Source organism: Oxyura jamaicensis, chromosome 20, assembly GCF_011077185.1.
Source record: "Oxyura jamaicensis isolate SHBP4307 breed ruddy duck chromosome 20, BPBGC_Ojam_1.0, whole genome shotgun sequence".
Classification (NCBI taxonomy): domain Eukaryota; kingdom Metazoa; phylum Chordata; class Aves; order Anseriformes; family Anatidae; genus Oxyura; species Oxyura jamaicensis.
Window position 1 is genome coordinate 9,615,995 of NC_048912.1, and position 16,223 is coordinate 9,632,217.

At 37.2% G+C, this 16,223-nt stretch overlaps 1 protein-coding gene across 6 annotated transcripts in view; it reads right to left on the reverse strand.

The window, feature by feature from the left end:
• The window catches only part of LOC118176630 (delphilin-like), an 87,285-nt gene that overhangs the window by 14,833 nt on the left and 56,229 nt on the right, over nucleotides 1–16,223 (reverse strand). For 4 of the 6 annotated variants that reach the window (XM_035343722.1, XM_035343727.1, XM_035343724.1 and 1 more), the window contains 8 exons: nucleotides 14,201–14,305; nucleotides 12,630–12,716; nucleotides 9,868–10,041; nucleotides 8,252–8,400; nucleotides 6,138–6,314; nucleotides 5,107–5,527; nucleotides 4,746–4,908; nucleotides 1,404–1,515 (listed from right to left, as the gene is read on the reverse strand). In XM_035343722.1, coding sequence (XP_035199613.1) covers nucleotides 1,404–1,515; nucleotides 4,746–4,908; nucleotides 5,107–5,527; nucleotides 6,138–6,314; nucleotides 8,252–8,400; nucleotides 9,868–10,041; nucleotides 12,630–12,716; nucleotides 14,201–14,305 — 1,388 coding nt within the window. Of the gene's footprint in view, nucleotides 1–1,403; nucleotides 1,516–4,745; nucleotides 4,909–5,106; nucleotides 5,528–6,137; nucleotides 6,315–8,251; nucleotides 8,401–9,867; nucleotides 10,042–12,629; nucleotides 12,717–14,200; nucleotides 14,306–14,989; nucleotides 15,081–15,360; nucleotides 15,599–16,223 lie in introns of all 6 variants that reach the window. The other 2 variants (XM_035343726.1, XM_035343725.1) reach the window with 2 other exon arrangements.

Below are 16,223 nucleotides of genomic sequence, written 5' to 3' on the forward strand. Positions count from 1 at the left end.
TGAAGAAAACACACAATGTTCGAGGTACTCCGTTGCAAATACACCCTCACCAATTTCATCGCTGCAATTAGAAAGCACAGTTATATTTAATACATAAATATACTTATTTATATGAAACATTTACTGCCAGCTTTTGAAAGAAAACAGAGCTCTATTACAGTAGGGTACACACATTTCACTAGTTCATAATCTGCTGTGCACCAGTGTGGGGTACAAATGGTAAAGCACGTAGGGAGCATGGAAACCTCCTCCAGAACACTGCCATATTTAAAACATTTAAATACTCAGGGCCTTGTCCTTGTCCCTTCATACTTCAGAAAAGCTCTCTATAAGCCATCTCACCAACTGACATTAATTTCATGCATTTCACATCTGTTCTTCCTGTTCTCATCCCCTTCTAAGTGCAGACATGATTCTGCAAACTTTAAAATTACTGTATTGATTAGGACCAGGATTTTAAGGCCAGAATTAAAATCACTGCATAAAAATTAGGTACATTGGTAGCAAAAAAAAAGTTAGTTACTTCCTCACTTTATTTTGCTAGCATCATGCTAGCTTTTCCAAGCTCCCTTTTAACAAAACACTCAATTTTCTCATTTTGAAGCAAGAAGCAGTCTCACTTCAAATTTTCATAACAATGTGTATAATAAAATGGCACTGGTGACAGATGCTTTGCACGGGGACTTGGATGTGTAATGGATACTACTCTAGGACCCACTTTTTTCCTGTGTCTTGAACCATTCAGAGAGACAACCCAGTTCCTACAAATTTCACATGCCTATAGCTTGCTTACGCTCCTGAAACATACTACTCTCAGTATATTTTTTTTTTTGGGGGGGGGGGGAGGGCGATTTTTGTTTGTTTGTTTTTTAAGATACCAAAATTTGCATTCTGTTTTAAACCCACAGATCTCTGCCACTCAGAAATACCGATATTCTCCTTTAACACTTGTCTGGCTTCCTATGTCCAAATCAGTTTTTAAACAGGGAACAGAATTCATTTTGTTTCTTTCATTTCTGAGCCCACAGTAGACAATAAGGCTGTAGTAAGAGACGCTGTGAAGTTTTCTGACTGCTACACCTGCTCACTGCAGGTGAGCTTACTCATTCTTTTACTAACTCTGCTCCTTGCAACCAGTTCGACAAAGTCCTGTCAGATTTGCTGTCATGTCCTGCAGTTCCCTTCCTACACAACATGGGGAAGAGTTATATTTTGGAAGAACATTCTACAATGTCTGTTGCAAGAACTGAGATTTCTGTGTGCAACTCTAACATTTTATCTATGGCCAGGATAGATTCAATGTCTCAGTAGCATTTTTCCTGAACTACCCATTATTTGAAGAAAATTATGCCTTCTCCAAAACATAGAATCTTATAAATAAGCAATTGAACCCCAAAGATTACCTTCGTAGTGCTGTAATCTGCTCATCTGTAAGTCCACCACTCTCTTCATGTATAATGTATAGCTTTTCTTTCAACTCACTTGGTTTTATATGAAAACTTTTAAGAAAAATATCTGGGGAAAAACAATTCTTAAATTACTTGGAAGAAAATGCTCATGGGAAGAAAAAAATCATCAAAACAGTTCATATTTATTTTCCAGATTATAAAAAAAAAAAAAATCACTTAGTAGCTGCTAACACTAAAACAAAAACTCAGTCTTCATGTTTCTTTTTAATACACATAGTAGTAGTCAAGCGAAAATATATTTTATGTCAGAAGATAGTCAAAGCTTAAGACAGAGCTATCAAGATACTGTTATCAGATGGCATTCAAATACTTATTATTATTACATATGTCTCTTGCACTCACCTTAACATTCAAAATATTTTTTCTCTGAATAACCACACCACATACTGGCACACTGTAGTATTTTGAATGTTAAAGAAATTGAGTTTTTAATTTGTTTGGATTTTTTTTTACTTGCTTCATTTAATTTCTAGGGTTCAAAAGAAGGTAATGGAGTCCATGCAACAAAAATTAATCCCAAAATGAAGGCAACGGGAAACTTCTTCCCGACTGCCCAGTGAGTATGCTTTAATACTGTCCTTCTCAGACCTTCACTGACAGATACTCTTTGATAATATTCTAAAATCTGAATACATTTTTATAATGTTTAAGATGTGTGCTGACTTGGGGCTGGCTCATAACACATTACAACAGGAAAATGGAGATAAGACATCTCTTCCACATTCAGGTGAAGAATCATTAGTAAGGCTGTTGCTCCCAAGAAGATTACTTTGCCTTACCAGTTGTTTTTTTTTTTAATTACTGCCTGTTTCTGTCATCATTACCAAAAGATGAGGAAGTAACACCTGAAACACCAAGGAAGTGAACAGAAGAACTAAACAGAGAAAGTGAGAAGCTTTAAAGGTAAAATGATATCCATGGCCAGTAACACAGTGAATAATTCATAGTAAAATATTGATTTAAAAATTTAACTGCTTCCTTTTCACAAACCACTCACAAAGCATTTAAGGTTTTCTTTAATATTTTCGGTGTTTGAAATTAGCAACCAAATAATTTCTAGTCATCAGACTTCACAAAGAAATCAATTGCAAATAAAACTGAAGATGTTCTCTGACACTCAAAGGTCATGCAGGGTTGTTTCAGCTCCTTGATATGGTTGTAATTGTTCTGAGAATGGGATTTCTAATGAAAATATTTGTGGCACTGATTCAGAATTAGTTTTCTAATCTCATATACACTTTCATAATTCACTGTGTCTGTAAATGTTACAGCTGTTGAACTCTTTTTCCAGAATACCCATGAACACCTGCACAAAGTGGATGAACAGTGTTTTATCTGAATATGGTGGTTTATCTTTAAAACAAAGAAAAGTCCTATTATTTTATAACACACACCTTTTTTAAAAAAATAGGTGAGTCCTTGCATCTTTTCTAAACTTTCTTTCATTCCGAAAAGTGATTCCAATAAGTGATTTTCTTCAAAATTAAAATTAACCTATGTACTTCCTGCTCAGTGTCTACCTGTTTCTTGAAATTTTTCTCAAAATTACCATATCATCTTAAGCTTCAAAATATTTTCCTAGGCAAAATAAGGATTTTACATATGGGAAGCTAGTTCTTATACAGAGAAACAGACATCAGCCAAGTCACAGAAACAGTTGTCAATTTTTACAGTAAGTCAATTTTTCACCAATGAGATCCCACATTCTTGGATTAACATACACCTCCCTGGATTCTTTCTTTGGTAAACTGAAGGCGTTTTTCTTGTTTCTCACTTTCTGGCACTTTGTTCTCTGTGTGGCAAAAGTTTATCTGACATGAAGGCACTAAATAACTTAGCTTTTATCTGCATTTTCTCATACATCAGACTTGAATTTATAGTGTAGATCTTCTCTCAGAACTCTCATTTTTCTCTTGTGTTTGGACATCCACTCAAATTCTCAAGAAATTTTAACCTACTGGCATTTTGGAGCTTCATCTTTTTATTCATTAATTTAAGGACTGTGGTTTGTAACACTAGCAGGAAGATTAATCAGAATTCTCAGGATCAAATTAACTTTTGATCTAAGTACTGTCCATTATAATAAGTACATGATGGGACTTTAAGGATAAGATTAAGAAACGGTCTTAGAATGTCTCAATGAAAAAAAAGTTGTAAGAGGAATAGGATCAAAAGGAAGAATGGTGCTATTTGCAAACCAAAAGAAAGAATTTTCCTAAAAGAAACTGCAATAATTTAGCAGATAAAAGTGCTATTACAGGATTCTTTTTATCTACAACCAGACTTTTGCATCACTCACTTCCTTTTAATCCTTCAAATTATTAGTCAATGGATGTAATAATTCCAAAAAGTTATTTCTATTTACAGTTCTCAATTAAAACTTTACACAATCTCCAAAGTATATTCCTTCTTATCAATATTCATAAAGATGAAATCATTAAAACTTCAAAATTAACTGCCCTGAATTCTTTACACATGTAATATTTCTTAAAACAGTGCTAGGTTATAGAACTTTTTCGAAAGCCATCTCTGCAACAGAAACCAGTGCAATCTTTGAAGAACAATTATTCTTGCTCCTTTAATATCCAATACTTCTCATTAGAGTACTTGAAAGACCTTTACATCATTTTATTAGTAAGACTAGAACTACATGTTGAACTGCTTCATTAGCCATGAAAGGCTGTTCTAGGTTAGGCCTTTGGCATAATCATACCCAGGTTATGGGAAGGAAGGATCCGGTTCATGATCATTCATGACAGGCATTCACAGTCTAAGTTTTCTGAGTCAGCTTGAGATAGGTCAAGAGAGTTCCTACAACCTGGCTTGTAACTATCTCAAAGGCTTCTTACCAACCCATTTCAACCTACATCAATATTTTTAACCTCAGTATTGGAGAGAGACTGAGCACAGCATCCAAAGTGCCAGCTACCAACCTGGTTACTGGTGACTTTTGTCACCTGGCTAGCCCACAAAATTTGGAAAGTCTTTGAAGTCAGAGTCTTAACATTAATTTCACAGGTGTCATATATGATTTTACATGTCTTTCCTAAGACAACAGCATCACAGCTTGAGGACACATCCAGATATTTTGTACAGGAAGAGCAGTTTGCTGCTTCTATTCTACATCATTAAAGACCACATTTACAGCAATTGAGCCTTTAGACCCAAGCTTGTCTCTTTTACCCACCAAATGGTAGAAATTACAAATAGAAAATTCATACAGTTCTCACCCTAGTTCTTCAGATAAGAGTACACAGCTCTTATTAATAAACTTACTGAAGTTATGTGCAACTTTTTGATCTAACAGGATGTGCTGTTTGACTGGAGGTTCACTGCCTGGAAATACTGCCAAATCCTGGATCTGGAACTGATCACAGAGTCTGGAAATGTCTATTTTTTTCTTGCATGGGTCACAGGATCCCCAGATGGATTTTTGAATCTAAAAACATGAGAGTGACAGGGAAAAGAAAAAGACAAAGTAAGAGTGTTAACTTTGTTCTACCCAAACATACAGAAGTGCATCCCAGTTGTTTTGTGGCACAACTGTACTTTTATGATAATTATACAGATAATACAAACTACTTTTTTCCCTTTTTTTTTTCCTCTCTTTAACAGCTACTATTAGTTTCATCCTCACCTTATCACAAGGAACAACATCCCAGTGAAAGGCTTTGGTTCTCTTTGTCAAGGGAGAGAGGCTGTAGAGCTGTGGGAACACAGGTGGGGCTGGTGGCACCTCTGCCTTACTTATGGGAAGTTGAGATGGTGATGCCAGGGCTGCTTCCCCCTCTGCAGGCTTTGTCCAGGAGTTTGAAGACTTGTTCAGATCAGTTGTTGCAGAACTCAAACCGAGATAGAGTGCCTCCTCTTTCTCTTCATTCAGAGCTACAGTAACATTCTCATAATCAGCTTCAGAGGTGTCTCCTTCAGATCCCTCCTGAGAGAGAGAGGCTCCCTTGTACAGCTGACAGTACCTTTCTATGAGAGACACCCATTCATTCTGGAGCTTGCTGACATCCTCTGTCCTGTTATTTTGGACAGTAAAGGGTATTCGAAACCTGAAATTTAAGAATGTCATATATAAATGTAACGAAGTGTAAATAACATGCTGACTAATACAACCATAGATATTTCTTATTTAAGCAGAATGATGTTCAGCATCTTTACTTGTCAAAGGAGCTCAGTGCTGCTGACTCTGACCTTTTCATACAAAGTTAATTGCTTACGTGTCTAAGGTTAGAGAGCTGAAGCTTTGCCATATATTGACTTTGTGGTGCAGTTACCTTGTAATTTCTCTTCTCCACCTTGGGGGAAGGTGAACAATGTGCTAAGTCTTATGCGCTTGGTGCACAAGCTGGTCAGAACGTCTTCACATATGTGCAGTCAAGCTGATTGGTACATCTCTTCATCGACTCCTGACATGAGGACTAGACCAGCCTTTGTGGGAAGCATTTCAATGCACCTTCTCATTTCCACTATGTGGTACCTTTGATATCTTAAAATACTCATCAAATCACTGCATAGCTATGGGAGGGATTATCTACATAAATCTGATGGCCTCATTCCCCCCTTGCTGTATTTTCTTCTGGGATGCTGAGATTCTCTGCTGCTTGACCTTGTTTTCAATTGTTCTCCTTTAACAAATTATTAATTACCAATTATACTTACAAATAATTGTGTTCTTTGGTCTGGACTGAAAAGGTACCACATTCATTCTCCTTGCTGACACTCACATCACCACCTGACAAATTAATTGTATTCATTACAGGGTGTGCATTCTTGCTCTCTCTTCCCAGACCTATGCAATACAAAGTCAATTCTCCTTCATGTAGTTGTACCAAGTACCTGAAGGGCAAGGAACAGAGATTGTGTTCATTTTTCACAAGCTACTTATTTACACAGTCCTTGTCTTTGTTAAATAATTTTTTGTTGTCAATGAGTCACCACATTTTAATATCATCTTTCATGGTATAGTCAAAAAGTATCAACACTAAAGCACAAAACCTTTGAGATAAAGGCTTCTTAATCTCATCTGACGCATAGTAAACAGTGACATAAAAGATGAACTTCCTGACTATGTCTGTGATCAAATTAGACAAAATTAAGAACAAGATCTGACTATTGACTAAAAATCACACACATCCTGTTAATTTGTTAGCCACAGTCTGTCTCTCCCACTCTTCTTATGCTTGTGATGGTAGCTCCTTAAGACTGGTAGCTTTTAACAGAATTTATTATGTGGCTGATCAGAGCATAATATGTTGATGCTTCGGTTTCTGGGTCTTCCAGGTTTTACTGCCACCAAGCTATAAACAAGCCATCAGGATATAAGTTAGTGCATAGCCTTATAGCCCAATAACTCTCCCACTTGGAAATGCCTCTGCGCATGCTCTCCCTCCATGAGGACTGGTCCTGGTCCCCTTCATTCCCACGAGTCATGTGGGAGAACAGATCAAGTGTTCTCCACTCAAGGGCTTCCATCAGAAGTCACCGTGCTATAAAGCGTGGGTATTACCTATTTAAATGATAAATTATTCCTGGCACATATTGCCTCACCGTAAAGTTTCTATTACGGTGAAATCTCCTGCTGCATTCTCTCCTCTAGGATTCTGCTCTGCTGCTTACAACAAAGGCCCCACATTCAACAAGTGTGGGGTTTTACTGTATGTGTTTTTTATTTTTATTTAAGCATTTGAATTCCTGTTTATCCTGAGGGTTAATGCATTTCTTTATCATTCTGACAGTTCTATCAGACCTTTCTTTCCCTCCACTCTCTCTTCAAGGTGTGGCTAGTTGATTAAGGTGTTATATGAAGAATTTAAATAAGTTTTGCAGCACCAGAAGAATTAAACATAAAATATAAATTGCATCTATTCCCACATAAACAGTCAAAGTGATAAGAATTGCTTAATGGAGCTGGCAGTTATATTGATCTCTCCTTTCTTTAAAGCAGGGACTTATAGTTTAATCGGATCTCCAGATATTTCCACCATTATTTACTTTGCCAAAAAAGAGAGGATTAATATCAAGTGGGAACCAAGAAGGGCTTTGCTTCACAAGATAAATAAAAATCAATTTTTGTTTGTTAACAAACTTGTTAAATGTTGCAAGGTAACAAATCCTGTGACACACTTGAGGATAGTGTTTACAAGACATACAATAGTAGCCTTTTAAAAACAATTAAAATCATTTTATGTGAACTGTGAAGTCTTTTGAGATAAATGCCCCATGCAGCTAATTATAACATTAAATTTTTTTCATTAGTTTTTGCTAGATGGATTTTTTCCCTCTTTTTCTCTCATTTGATAGTATAAGCAATACCTAACCATGGGGGAAAAAAGGGTATTTTAGAAGCTGGCTCAAGAGAAGAGTGGGCTCTCTGGAGGATGGGCAACCATTTGGCCAGTGCAAGTTAACGTTCTCTAGTAAGACTCTTACACTCCTTATCTGCTTCCCCAGTCTTTCCTTCCTTTTCCTATGACAGCAAATTGAATAAAAAGCAAATAGGTAAGTATAAAGTGCCATCATTAAAATCACTGACAACCATCATTGTTATTTACTTGTGTTAGTAAAACACACTAGGACTTGACCGTTTTGGGCACCACTATTACACTAACAGTTAATTTCAATGTTTTCAGGTCATGCAGATTGGGCATCTAAGCTTTAACTTTAAAAAGAAATTAAACAATTAACTTATTATCAACAAAATAAAATCTTAAGGTATTTGCCAGACAACTTAACATAATCTACAACCCACAGGTCCACAAAGATATAGTTCGTACTTCACCCATTCAGTGGATATAAAACTGTTCTGCTGCAAATCCAGCAATCCTTCATGTATCACGTCACATTCTTCAGATCTTCCAGAGCAGGCATCTTCTGGTCTTTTGTATGAGTTACTCTGTATAACTCTGCTCAGAAGGTATATTATCTATATAATAAGTGTCAGAGAGAGCGTATATTTTCCATGTTAATTCCGTTGAATCAGACACTAACAGATGGATTTTTCAACTACAAAAATATTGTCTACACTAAAAGAACTGGCCAAATAGGTAAAATATTATTTTTTTTTTGTAGAATAAATAGGTCTTTCTATGATGCTAAACTACTTAACTGCAATTTGTTATTATGTCCACAATCCTAAACATGTCTGTATAAGGAGAATATAACTTTCTTCTGGAGGGGTTACTGTAAAACATAATTGTACTTTTATAGTTCATATACAAAGCAATCTAAGACAAAGTTTCTGTTCAGCTCAGTTCAAGCCCAAGTAGTACTTGACTGATTTAATTTGAAATCTCAAATGAACCCAGAAGAAAAATGAAAGTTTGCTATAGCTGAAGGTAGCATGGATTAAGGTGGGTGTGAATTTAAATGACTCTTGTTATACCGTGCCTAGTTTATGCCTAGTTTGAGTGTTCTTACGACAGAACAAGTGTACCTTTAAGCTTTTCTGCTAGACACAATTTAGAAAATTAAGCTAACCAGCCACAAGGTGCTGTTTATCTGAAATAAAAGTTTCTGCCCATGTTGCAAACTGATAAGCTTCATGAGGGACAAACCCCTCTGCAAAAGATTTTCTTACTAACAGGTTACTAAAGTCTAAACTCTTACTAAACTATTCCATGTTTTTAAGAGTCTATATCTCAGCCTGAATAGTACATCTGACTTAAGTGCTTCAGCAGTGGGATGGCATTAATTCCAATACTTGACCCCAAACATGGTCAGTATCTGCATTCAGGAGAAAGGCTAATTTCACAACTTGAGTTTCTCAAATTTCACTGTAGAGCCTAGTTACACGAATTCCTTTATTTATTCAGCCTAGAACTCAAAAGGAGATGAAGCAGTTCATACAAAATCTTGCAAAAATTAATTGCACAAATACCTAGGCTGTCTTCCTCTGATAACTTTATAATTACAGTGTATTTTGATGGTGAAATAGGAACCACTAGCTCTTCCCCTCTCCCCACCCCACCCCCAGCATCAGGATGGCCTCATTTGTTCTTAGGGGTATGTTTTTTTATAAATGCATGTCTTGAGTAAAGAAAACAATCTCTCAGAAAACTTCAATTAAAATCCAAATGTGTGGCATCAGTCTTGTTTGCTTGTTTTAATACAACGTCAGACCAACTGCATTCAAGTTCTTGTTAAAAAAAATGCATCTATCTTCATGCTACACCCCGAGCTAGCTGTACATCTTCAGTCTTAGTGGCCAAACTTTACCCTGAACTCACTTTTGCTCTATGTATCAACATACATGGAATAAAGACATGCCTACTGCTTTGATTACACAATGCACAGCATAACAATTCCCATTTATGACTGGGACCTGCTGGGTCCATACCATAATATTAGCTGTTATTTATAGCAGCCTACCTGTGGCAGAATAAAAACTTACCTTCCTTTTATCATCAAGAGACACTGCTTCCAGCTCATAATCTTGTCGCCCATGAAACACAATGCTGAAGCGTCTTCTTTCAGTATCTTCACAGGCTTTGACTTGTGAGAAAGGGAACTGTTTCTTAATAATTCCTTTTTCAATGTTAAAAATTGTCTTTGTGTTGAAATCAATCTGGAACAGAAAGGTCTCATTACTTGTTTCTGTCACTTCTCTTCATTGGAAGGGAAAGAGACTGTCCCAATATCACCACGCAAGGACATTTAGATAAAGGATCGGCTTAGAATACATATCTTTTTTGCCAATCATTAGAATAAAAAATGGCATTCCATCATTGAGATACTGTACTGTTTTTGTTTTAGTTACAAAACAAACAGGGGGAACACAGTTACAATGGCTATCCCTTTCTTTGGATGAATATGCATCAATTTATCATTCTGAAATATTAATTCTTTTGAAATTCTCCTTGTGTTATGAAACACAGTGCAAAAACTTCCCATTCAGAAGTCGTGGTAACACAAACTAACAGCATGACCAGCTCAGTAGAGATTCAATTACTAACTAGTTCGATCTAAAATGGAGTGAAGGTGCTTATTTTTGCAACAGCACCTTCCGTGTAAGGAAAAGAGGATATTTGTAATCTACTGGTAGATTACTTTCTGACACAAACATTAATATGTTTTTAGATCTGATCTAACACAATTTTTTTGCCTATATATATATACATGGAGTGATATTAATAGTCGATGAAGTTATTTTTTTACTATCTCCCAGCTGCAACAATTGAAAAGTGGTTGTTCCAAAATAAGATTGTGCAGTGGAATGATGATAATCTTATTTACAGTGTTAAAAGCTGGCACAGACAGATTCCAGTATCTGTTCTGCATGTCCATCCCTGCTGAGCAGAAACAGCTTTGCTGATACAATGAGATGTGAATATTTTCTGACTGTCCCACATCAGTGAGTGTGGCCCACAGAGAAGACAAACTCAGATCTTGCCTGGGTTAGATATTTACCTCTGATCATAAATGATTCCTGGCACTTTTCATTCATATAGAGCAGACTATGATAACTGGATTTCAATACCATGGCCTTTTCCTCATTTCTGTTTATAGCAGAAAATCTCCAAAGCAGAATCATTTTCATTATTATCTGTGACTTTTGATAGCTACTGGTAACTAGAGGACTGCAATTGCTCCAAATTTCCAAAATGCTATGTTCCACTTCTATTGTAGCTTTCTCCATTTTTCCATCAGCTTCATGTCTAAACAAATGATCTTTTAATTTCAAACATTTGTGGATGTTGAGGGAAATAAGGATGTTATGCTTTCTTCATTTGAGATTTAGTAAACAAAACCCACTCTTTAGTATATACAGGTTGGACACGCTCCTTATCATATTTTGTCCAAACTTCAGGAAAAAAAAAAAAAAAAATCAGTGAAATCCAGGTTCCCAAAAACAACAGAAGACCACTGCCTTCATGGAATATTGACAAAAAGTTACTCTAATATCATGCAATTGTTGTCCTGTTATGGTGTGGTAAGTCAGTAAAACATTAAGGGCTTATGTCAGAAAAAGAATTCACAAGACAGAGTAACCAGAAATGAAATGCATAGTCTGCAAACTGAAACGTTCTCTGTAAGAATGTCTTATGCTTCATACAATCTCAATGAAGCAATGAAAAAGAAAGTCTGCTTGGAAGAATCGTGGAAAGATAGTCATCCACAGAGATAGTCATCCACAGATAGTTCCCCACAGAGCCCAATTTGTCAGCCCTGAAAACTGCATTTCTCTCTTTATACACTGGGGGGACAGTTTTAGGATCAAAACTTCAAGTTTCCTTAAAACCACAATCAGAATCTTTAAATATTGACCAGAATCCCCGTTTCTAGTCATGTCACATAGCTCTGCCAGAAGAGAAAGGTGCAATGTGTGAAGTACGTGTACAATCTGTGATGAACAAGTATCTACACCAAGTAAAGTGTTATTTTTAAATTAAAACCTTTTCACAATGATTTGTATTCTCAACTGGAATGAAGTTAACTGGAATGACTGCACTGAAGTCGATGAACCTGTTTCAATTTACACCTGCTGAGGCCCTGGCCCAGGAAATGAAAAATAAATAGATGACATCTTTTTAGAACATGTTTGTTATTGTGATGGAGGGTTTGTGAACCTGTTGGGGAATCAATTTTAGCATTTGAAGAATAAATAAATGTTAGAAAACAACTTATTAAATCTTAAACACATTACTTAGAAATGAAAAATTTTCAGAAAGATTTGCCAAAATGTGCATTGTCATTGGGAATTCCTGAGTTCCTCTTACTTTCAGTGGGGCCTGAGATTCTGAGTATCCCCAGGTACATTTCTTCCCAAGTGTGTAAGTAGGTTTTAGGGGTTGCAGTTGAAATTACATTAGCAAAGTAACAAATAACAACATCTCCAAGGCCGTATTGTAATAATTATTACAATAATTATTGTAATTAATTACCTTTGTGACAAATTTGGGGTTTTCTTAGAGATGAAATAACCTCTTAGATCATCAAGATCACTCTACAGCCCTGTCTGAGGCTCAGTAAAAGGAGTTTCAGATATTATCCCCAGAATAGTTTTGGAGTAAAAGGTAGAATATTTCTTTGATATCTTGCACCCCACTGAACCACAGAACATATAAAGCCATCTTGTAATATTTATTGAGCAACCTAAGCATCTAATATTTTAAGCATCTAATATTCTTCAAAAGTAAGATTTTTTTTAATTACCTGCAGAATTCGTTTCTGCCACCGATAGTGCTTGTATTTGTAGATACTAAAGTTAAATTGTGAGCCAGTTAGCAAATCCGGTGAATCCTAAAAAATAGAACAGAAATCAGCAATATGTCCACACTGTGTGTGGTGGTGTTTTGTTGCTGTTCTTGTTGTTGCAGTTTTGTTTTGCGATTATTTTATTTATATTTTTTTTGTACACTCAAATACTCAAATACAATCATGTTCTCAGGTGAAATCACCCTCAGTAAACAGTGATCAAACCGTGCTGGGGGCTTTGTAGAAACACTCCACACAGAGATATGTAGAAGCACCCTCCTGGTCTGATTTTCACAGAATATCTGCAACTCCTGCTGAACTAATGGAGGGATCACAGATTTGGTTGGAAAACAAAATAGAGAGCAGAAAACAGGAAAGAGAAGAAGAAAAGAACAGAGCACATGCAATTTTACCAAGTACGGTTCAAAATACATGAGTATAAGCCATTTATTAAAGGCACTAACTCACAAACAAGGGCTGTTGGAGACTTTAAAGCAAATTATTTACAAGCCCTGGAATATGGTGCATTAAAATGGCAAATCTTTGTTCTTTGATATTAGGTGAGGGTATTACAATTTGATATCTTATCTCTTACATCAGCTATATCGTTTGCATGGACAATGATTAATTTTACATCTTTGGGAAAATGCAGTAAAGTGAAGGTCATGATCCAGATATATTAAATTTCATTTATTTCTAATAATTAGCTATCTCAAAATCTTTAACATGGCAAAAGTAGAAAAGGAACCCTTTCTTTTCTTACTCTGAGAATATATGTCCACATAGTCTTACACTGCTGAGTTTAATATTTTTGTTGTCTGCAGCCTTTCTGCAAAATTTATGCCACTTTTATTAGTACTTATTTCTGCTCCTTCTTCTACTTCTTTCCAGCCAAGAAGTTAATAAGCAGTTCAGAAAGATATTTCTTAAAATTCCAAAAAGCACCAGGTTTGTCTCAAAATCACCATTAGTTCCTGCTGTGCAAGAAATTTTCAGATTGTGTCATTAGCACATCATAAGATTTCACTCCGTCCTGGAGATTCTCCCCCAGGGAGGGTGGTGCAAAAATCCCAATCAGAAAGGGAACTAGCTAGTGAAAAGTTCTCCAAGGAATTCTCTGCTGGATGATAGAGAGAGAAAGCAATGAGGGAGATACTGGACTGGGAATAAGTAGAGGAGTACAAGGCTGAGGTATTAATGTACACAAGTAACCTATTCAGGGAAGAAGGAGGTTTGTATGGACACATCCAATCTAAATTTAAAATACTTAATCCAGGTAATGACATGAATGTAGCCACAGCATTTACAGGAGATATCCATTGAACAGGACAACTGTAGCAGCAGATTTTAGCCTTTAGTACCAGACACATGCGGTTTGAGCTGGAATAAACTGGGAATGTATATGTTTGCAAAAATTGGGGCTGCAGATTTGAAAGCAGCACAGATATGCTCCTAACACTCAAACAGGCTTTCCAGAACATGCTTGTACATTTGGATGTCTTGCAAAATAGATCAAACAGTGACCTTACCTTTTCAGCATACACCTCTTTCTGTGCCAAATACAAAGCTCCTTCAATGCTCACTTCTTTATTTTTCACCATGTTCATAATTTTGAGGATTTTTTCCTGGCTTAACTGGAAAAAAAAAAAAAAAGTCAATCAAATGTTTTTAGAGACTGTTTTTTCATCTGATTATTGAGGATACTGACTGCTTGTGACAGTTGCAGCTACAGTTTCTGCCATAAAATTACAATTTCACTCATATTTTATGTTCTATCGACAACCTGCCCAGCAAATATAATCTCCCTCTGAAACCTGGTGAGAGTCCACAAGATATCAAATATAGAGGGGCTTTTACAATTTTAGAAGATGGGGTGGTAATATCTGGAGACAGAACTGCCAGGAGGAAATCTTTTTAGTTAGAAAATCTGGCAAGAAGTGAAAACATCAATTTTGCATGCTTGCCTGTGTCTTACCCGTAGTGCAAAGTACTGCATACAAACAACATGAAAGCAAAATCAGACCATTCAAAATTTTCAGGGTGAAGGGGAGAAAAATTGATGTCTGTACCACCAGGTACAGCCGTCACCTGAACTTATCTAAATACATGAACAAGCAGGCCTTACACTTCTCCTTTCTTTTGCTCAGAAAAAATAAATAAATAAATAAATAAATAAAAAGTTGCACTGTCAATAAGCTTACACACATTAACTTATATTACTCTAAAATGAACTGAGTGGGGATTGCAATGCCAAACCAGAATAAAGCAAGAGAAAAGGAAAGAGGAGTAACCGGGTGCCCAGAACTGCAGCCACTTACACTGTGGAAGCTCTTTCACAACCCTTCATAGGAGGAATAAACACCGGCCCTCTGAGACAGACCGAAGATTTTCCCAGTATAATAGCCATGCCTGAACAGCAGCTGAACCAGAAATTTGGAAAGAGCACATACCAGAGCTCAGGACTTGTGCCAGGAGCTTGCTAACAGGCAGGAAGTCACACACTCCCTAAGGAGTGCATTTTTTTTCTCTACAAAATATTCAACTCCTCATTCTGCTTACTTTCGCCAAATCTTTGCATCTATTGCTTGTTCCAGCATATACCCTCAGGTTCAGCCTAGGCACTTGTGGTTCTTTTATCCAGTGCATTAGCTACAATATTCAATTAGCTACAATATAGGTTGTTTCCTACCTCCCTGGAGAATGACCTCCCCACCAGGAGATAGGTTTCTGTAGTAAAATCTTTCTTTCAAATCATCCTTTTTAAACTCTTCCACATGGGGCTCTCCCATAAGAGCCCTCCCCAGGAGCACTGCCCAGGCCATGCAGGACACCAACACATTCAGAGAAAGGTATCTCAGTATCACAAGCAAATCTGAATTTGGCTACCCCAAGGATGAAGCGCTGAGACCTCAACTGGTTTTGTGCTCCTGCAACAGGAGAAAGAAGGCAACGAGCTAAAGCCAGGGATCACTGGCGAGCGGGGGCTGCTGCCCAGCTGCTGCCCAGGAGGGGACGGGTGGGCAGATGTGGGGGCTCGCCCCCTGCCAGCTTTACCACACAAAACTGGTGATCACTGCCCCCAGCAGCAGCACCCAAGCAGCTGCCCAGACACCAGAGGCAGGCAGAGCAGGCAGCGGGGCTGCAGCTGCTTTGCCACCCCCAGCACCTTCCTCTCCTGACCAGCTGTTTCCCTATGCCTACAGCTCTCCACACCTACAGCAGCTTCTCTGCTCAGAGCCCCAGGAAAGCAGCCTTGCAGCCGAACAAGATGCTGCCCACCCATCCAAGCACCGCAGGCACTTAGCACGAGCCTGATGGGCAATGTAAAACAACCAGCTACACCTCAGAGGTCAGCGACTCGTAAATCCACAGGTCGTCTCTTCTTCCCAGTCACACTACACTGAGCACAGTTTAGCTTTCCAGATTTCCAACACGAGAACCCATTTCCGATCAAGAGACATGCTGTATGTTTTTGCAGCCCACAAATAAAACTAGGAGTAAAAGAAGAAGAAAATATTTTGTTTTTAAAGTCTTGGAATTTTCAATGCTAAT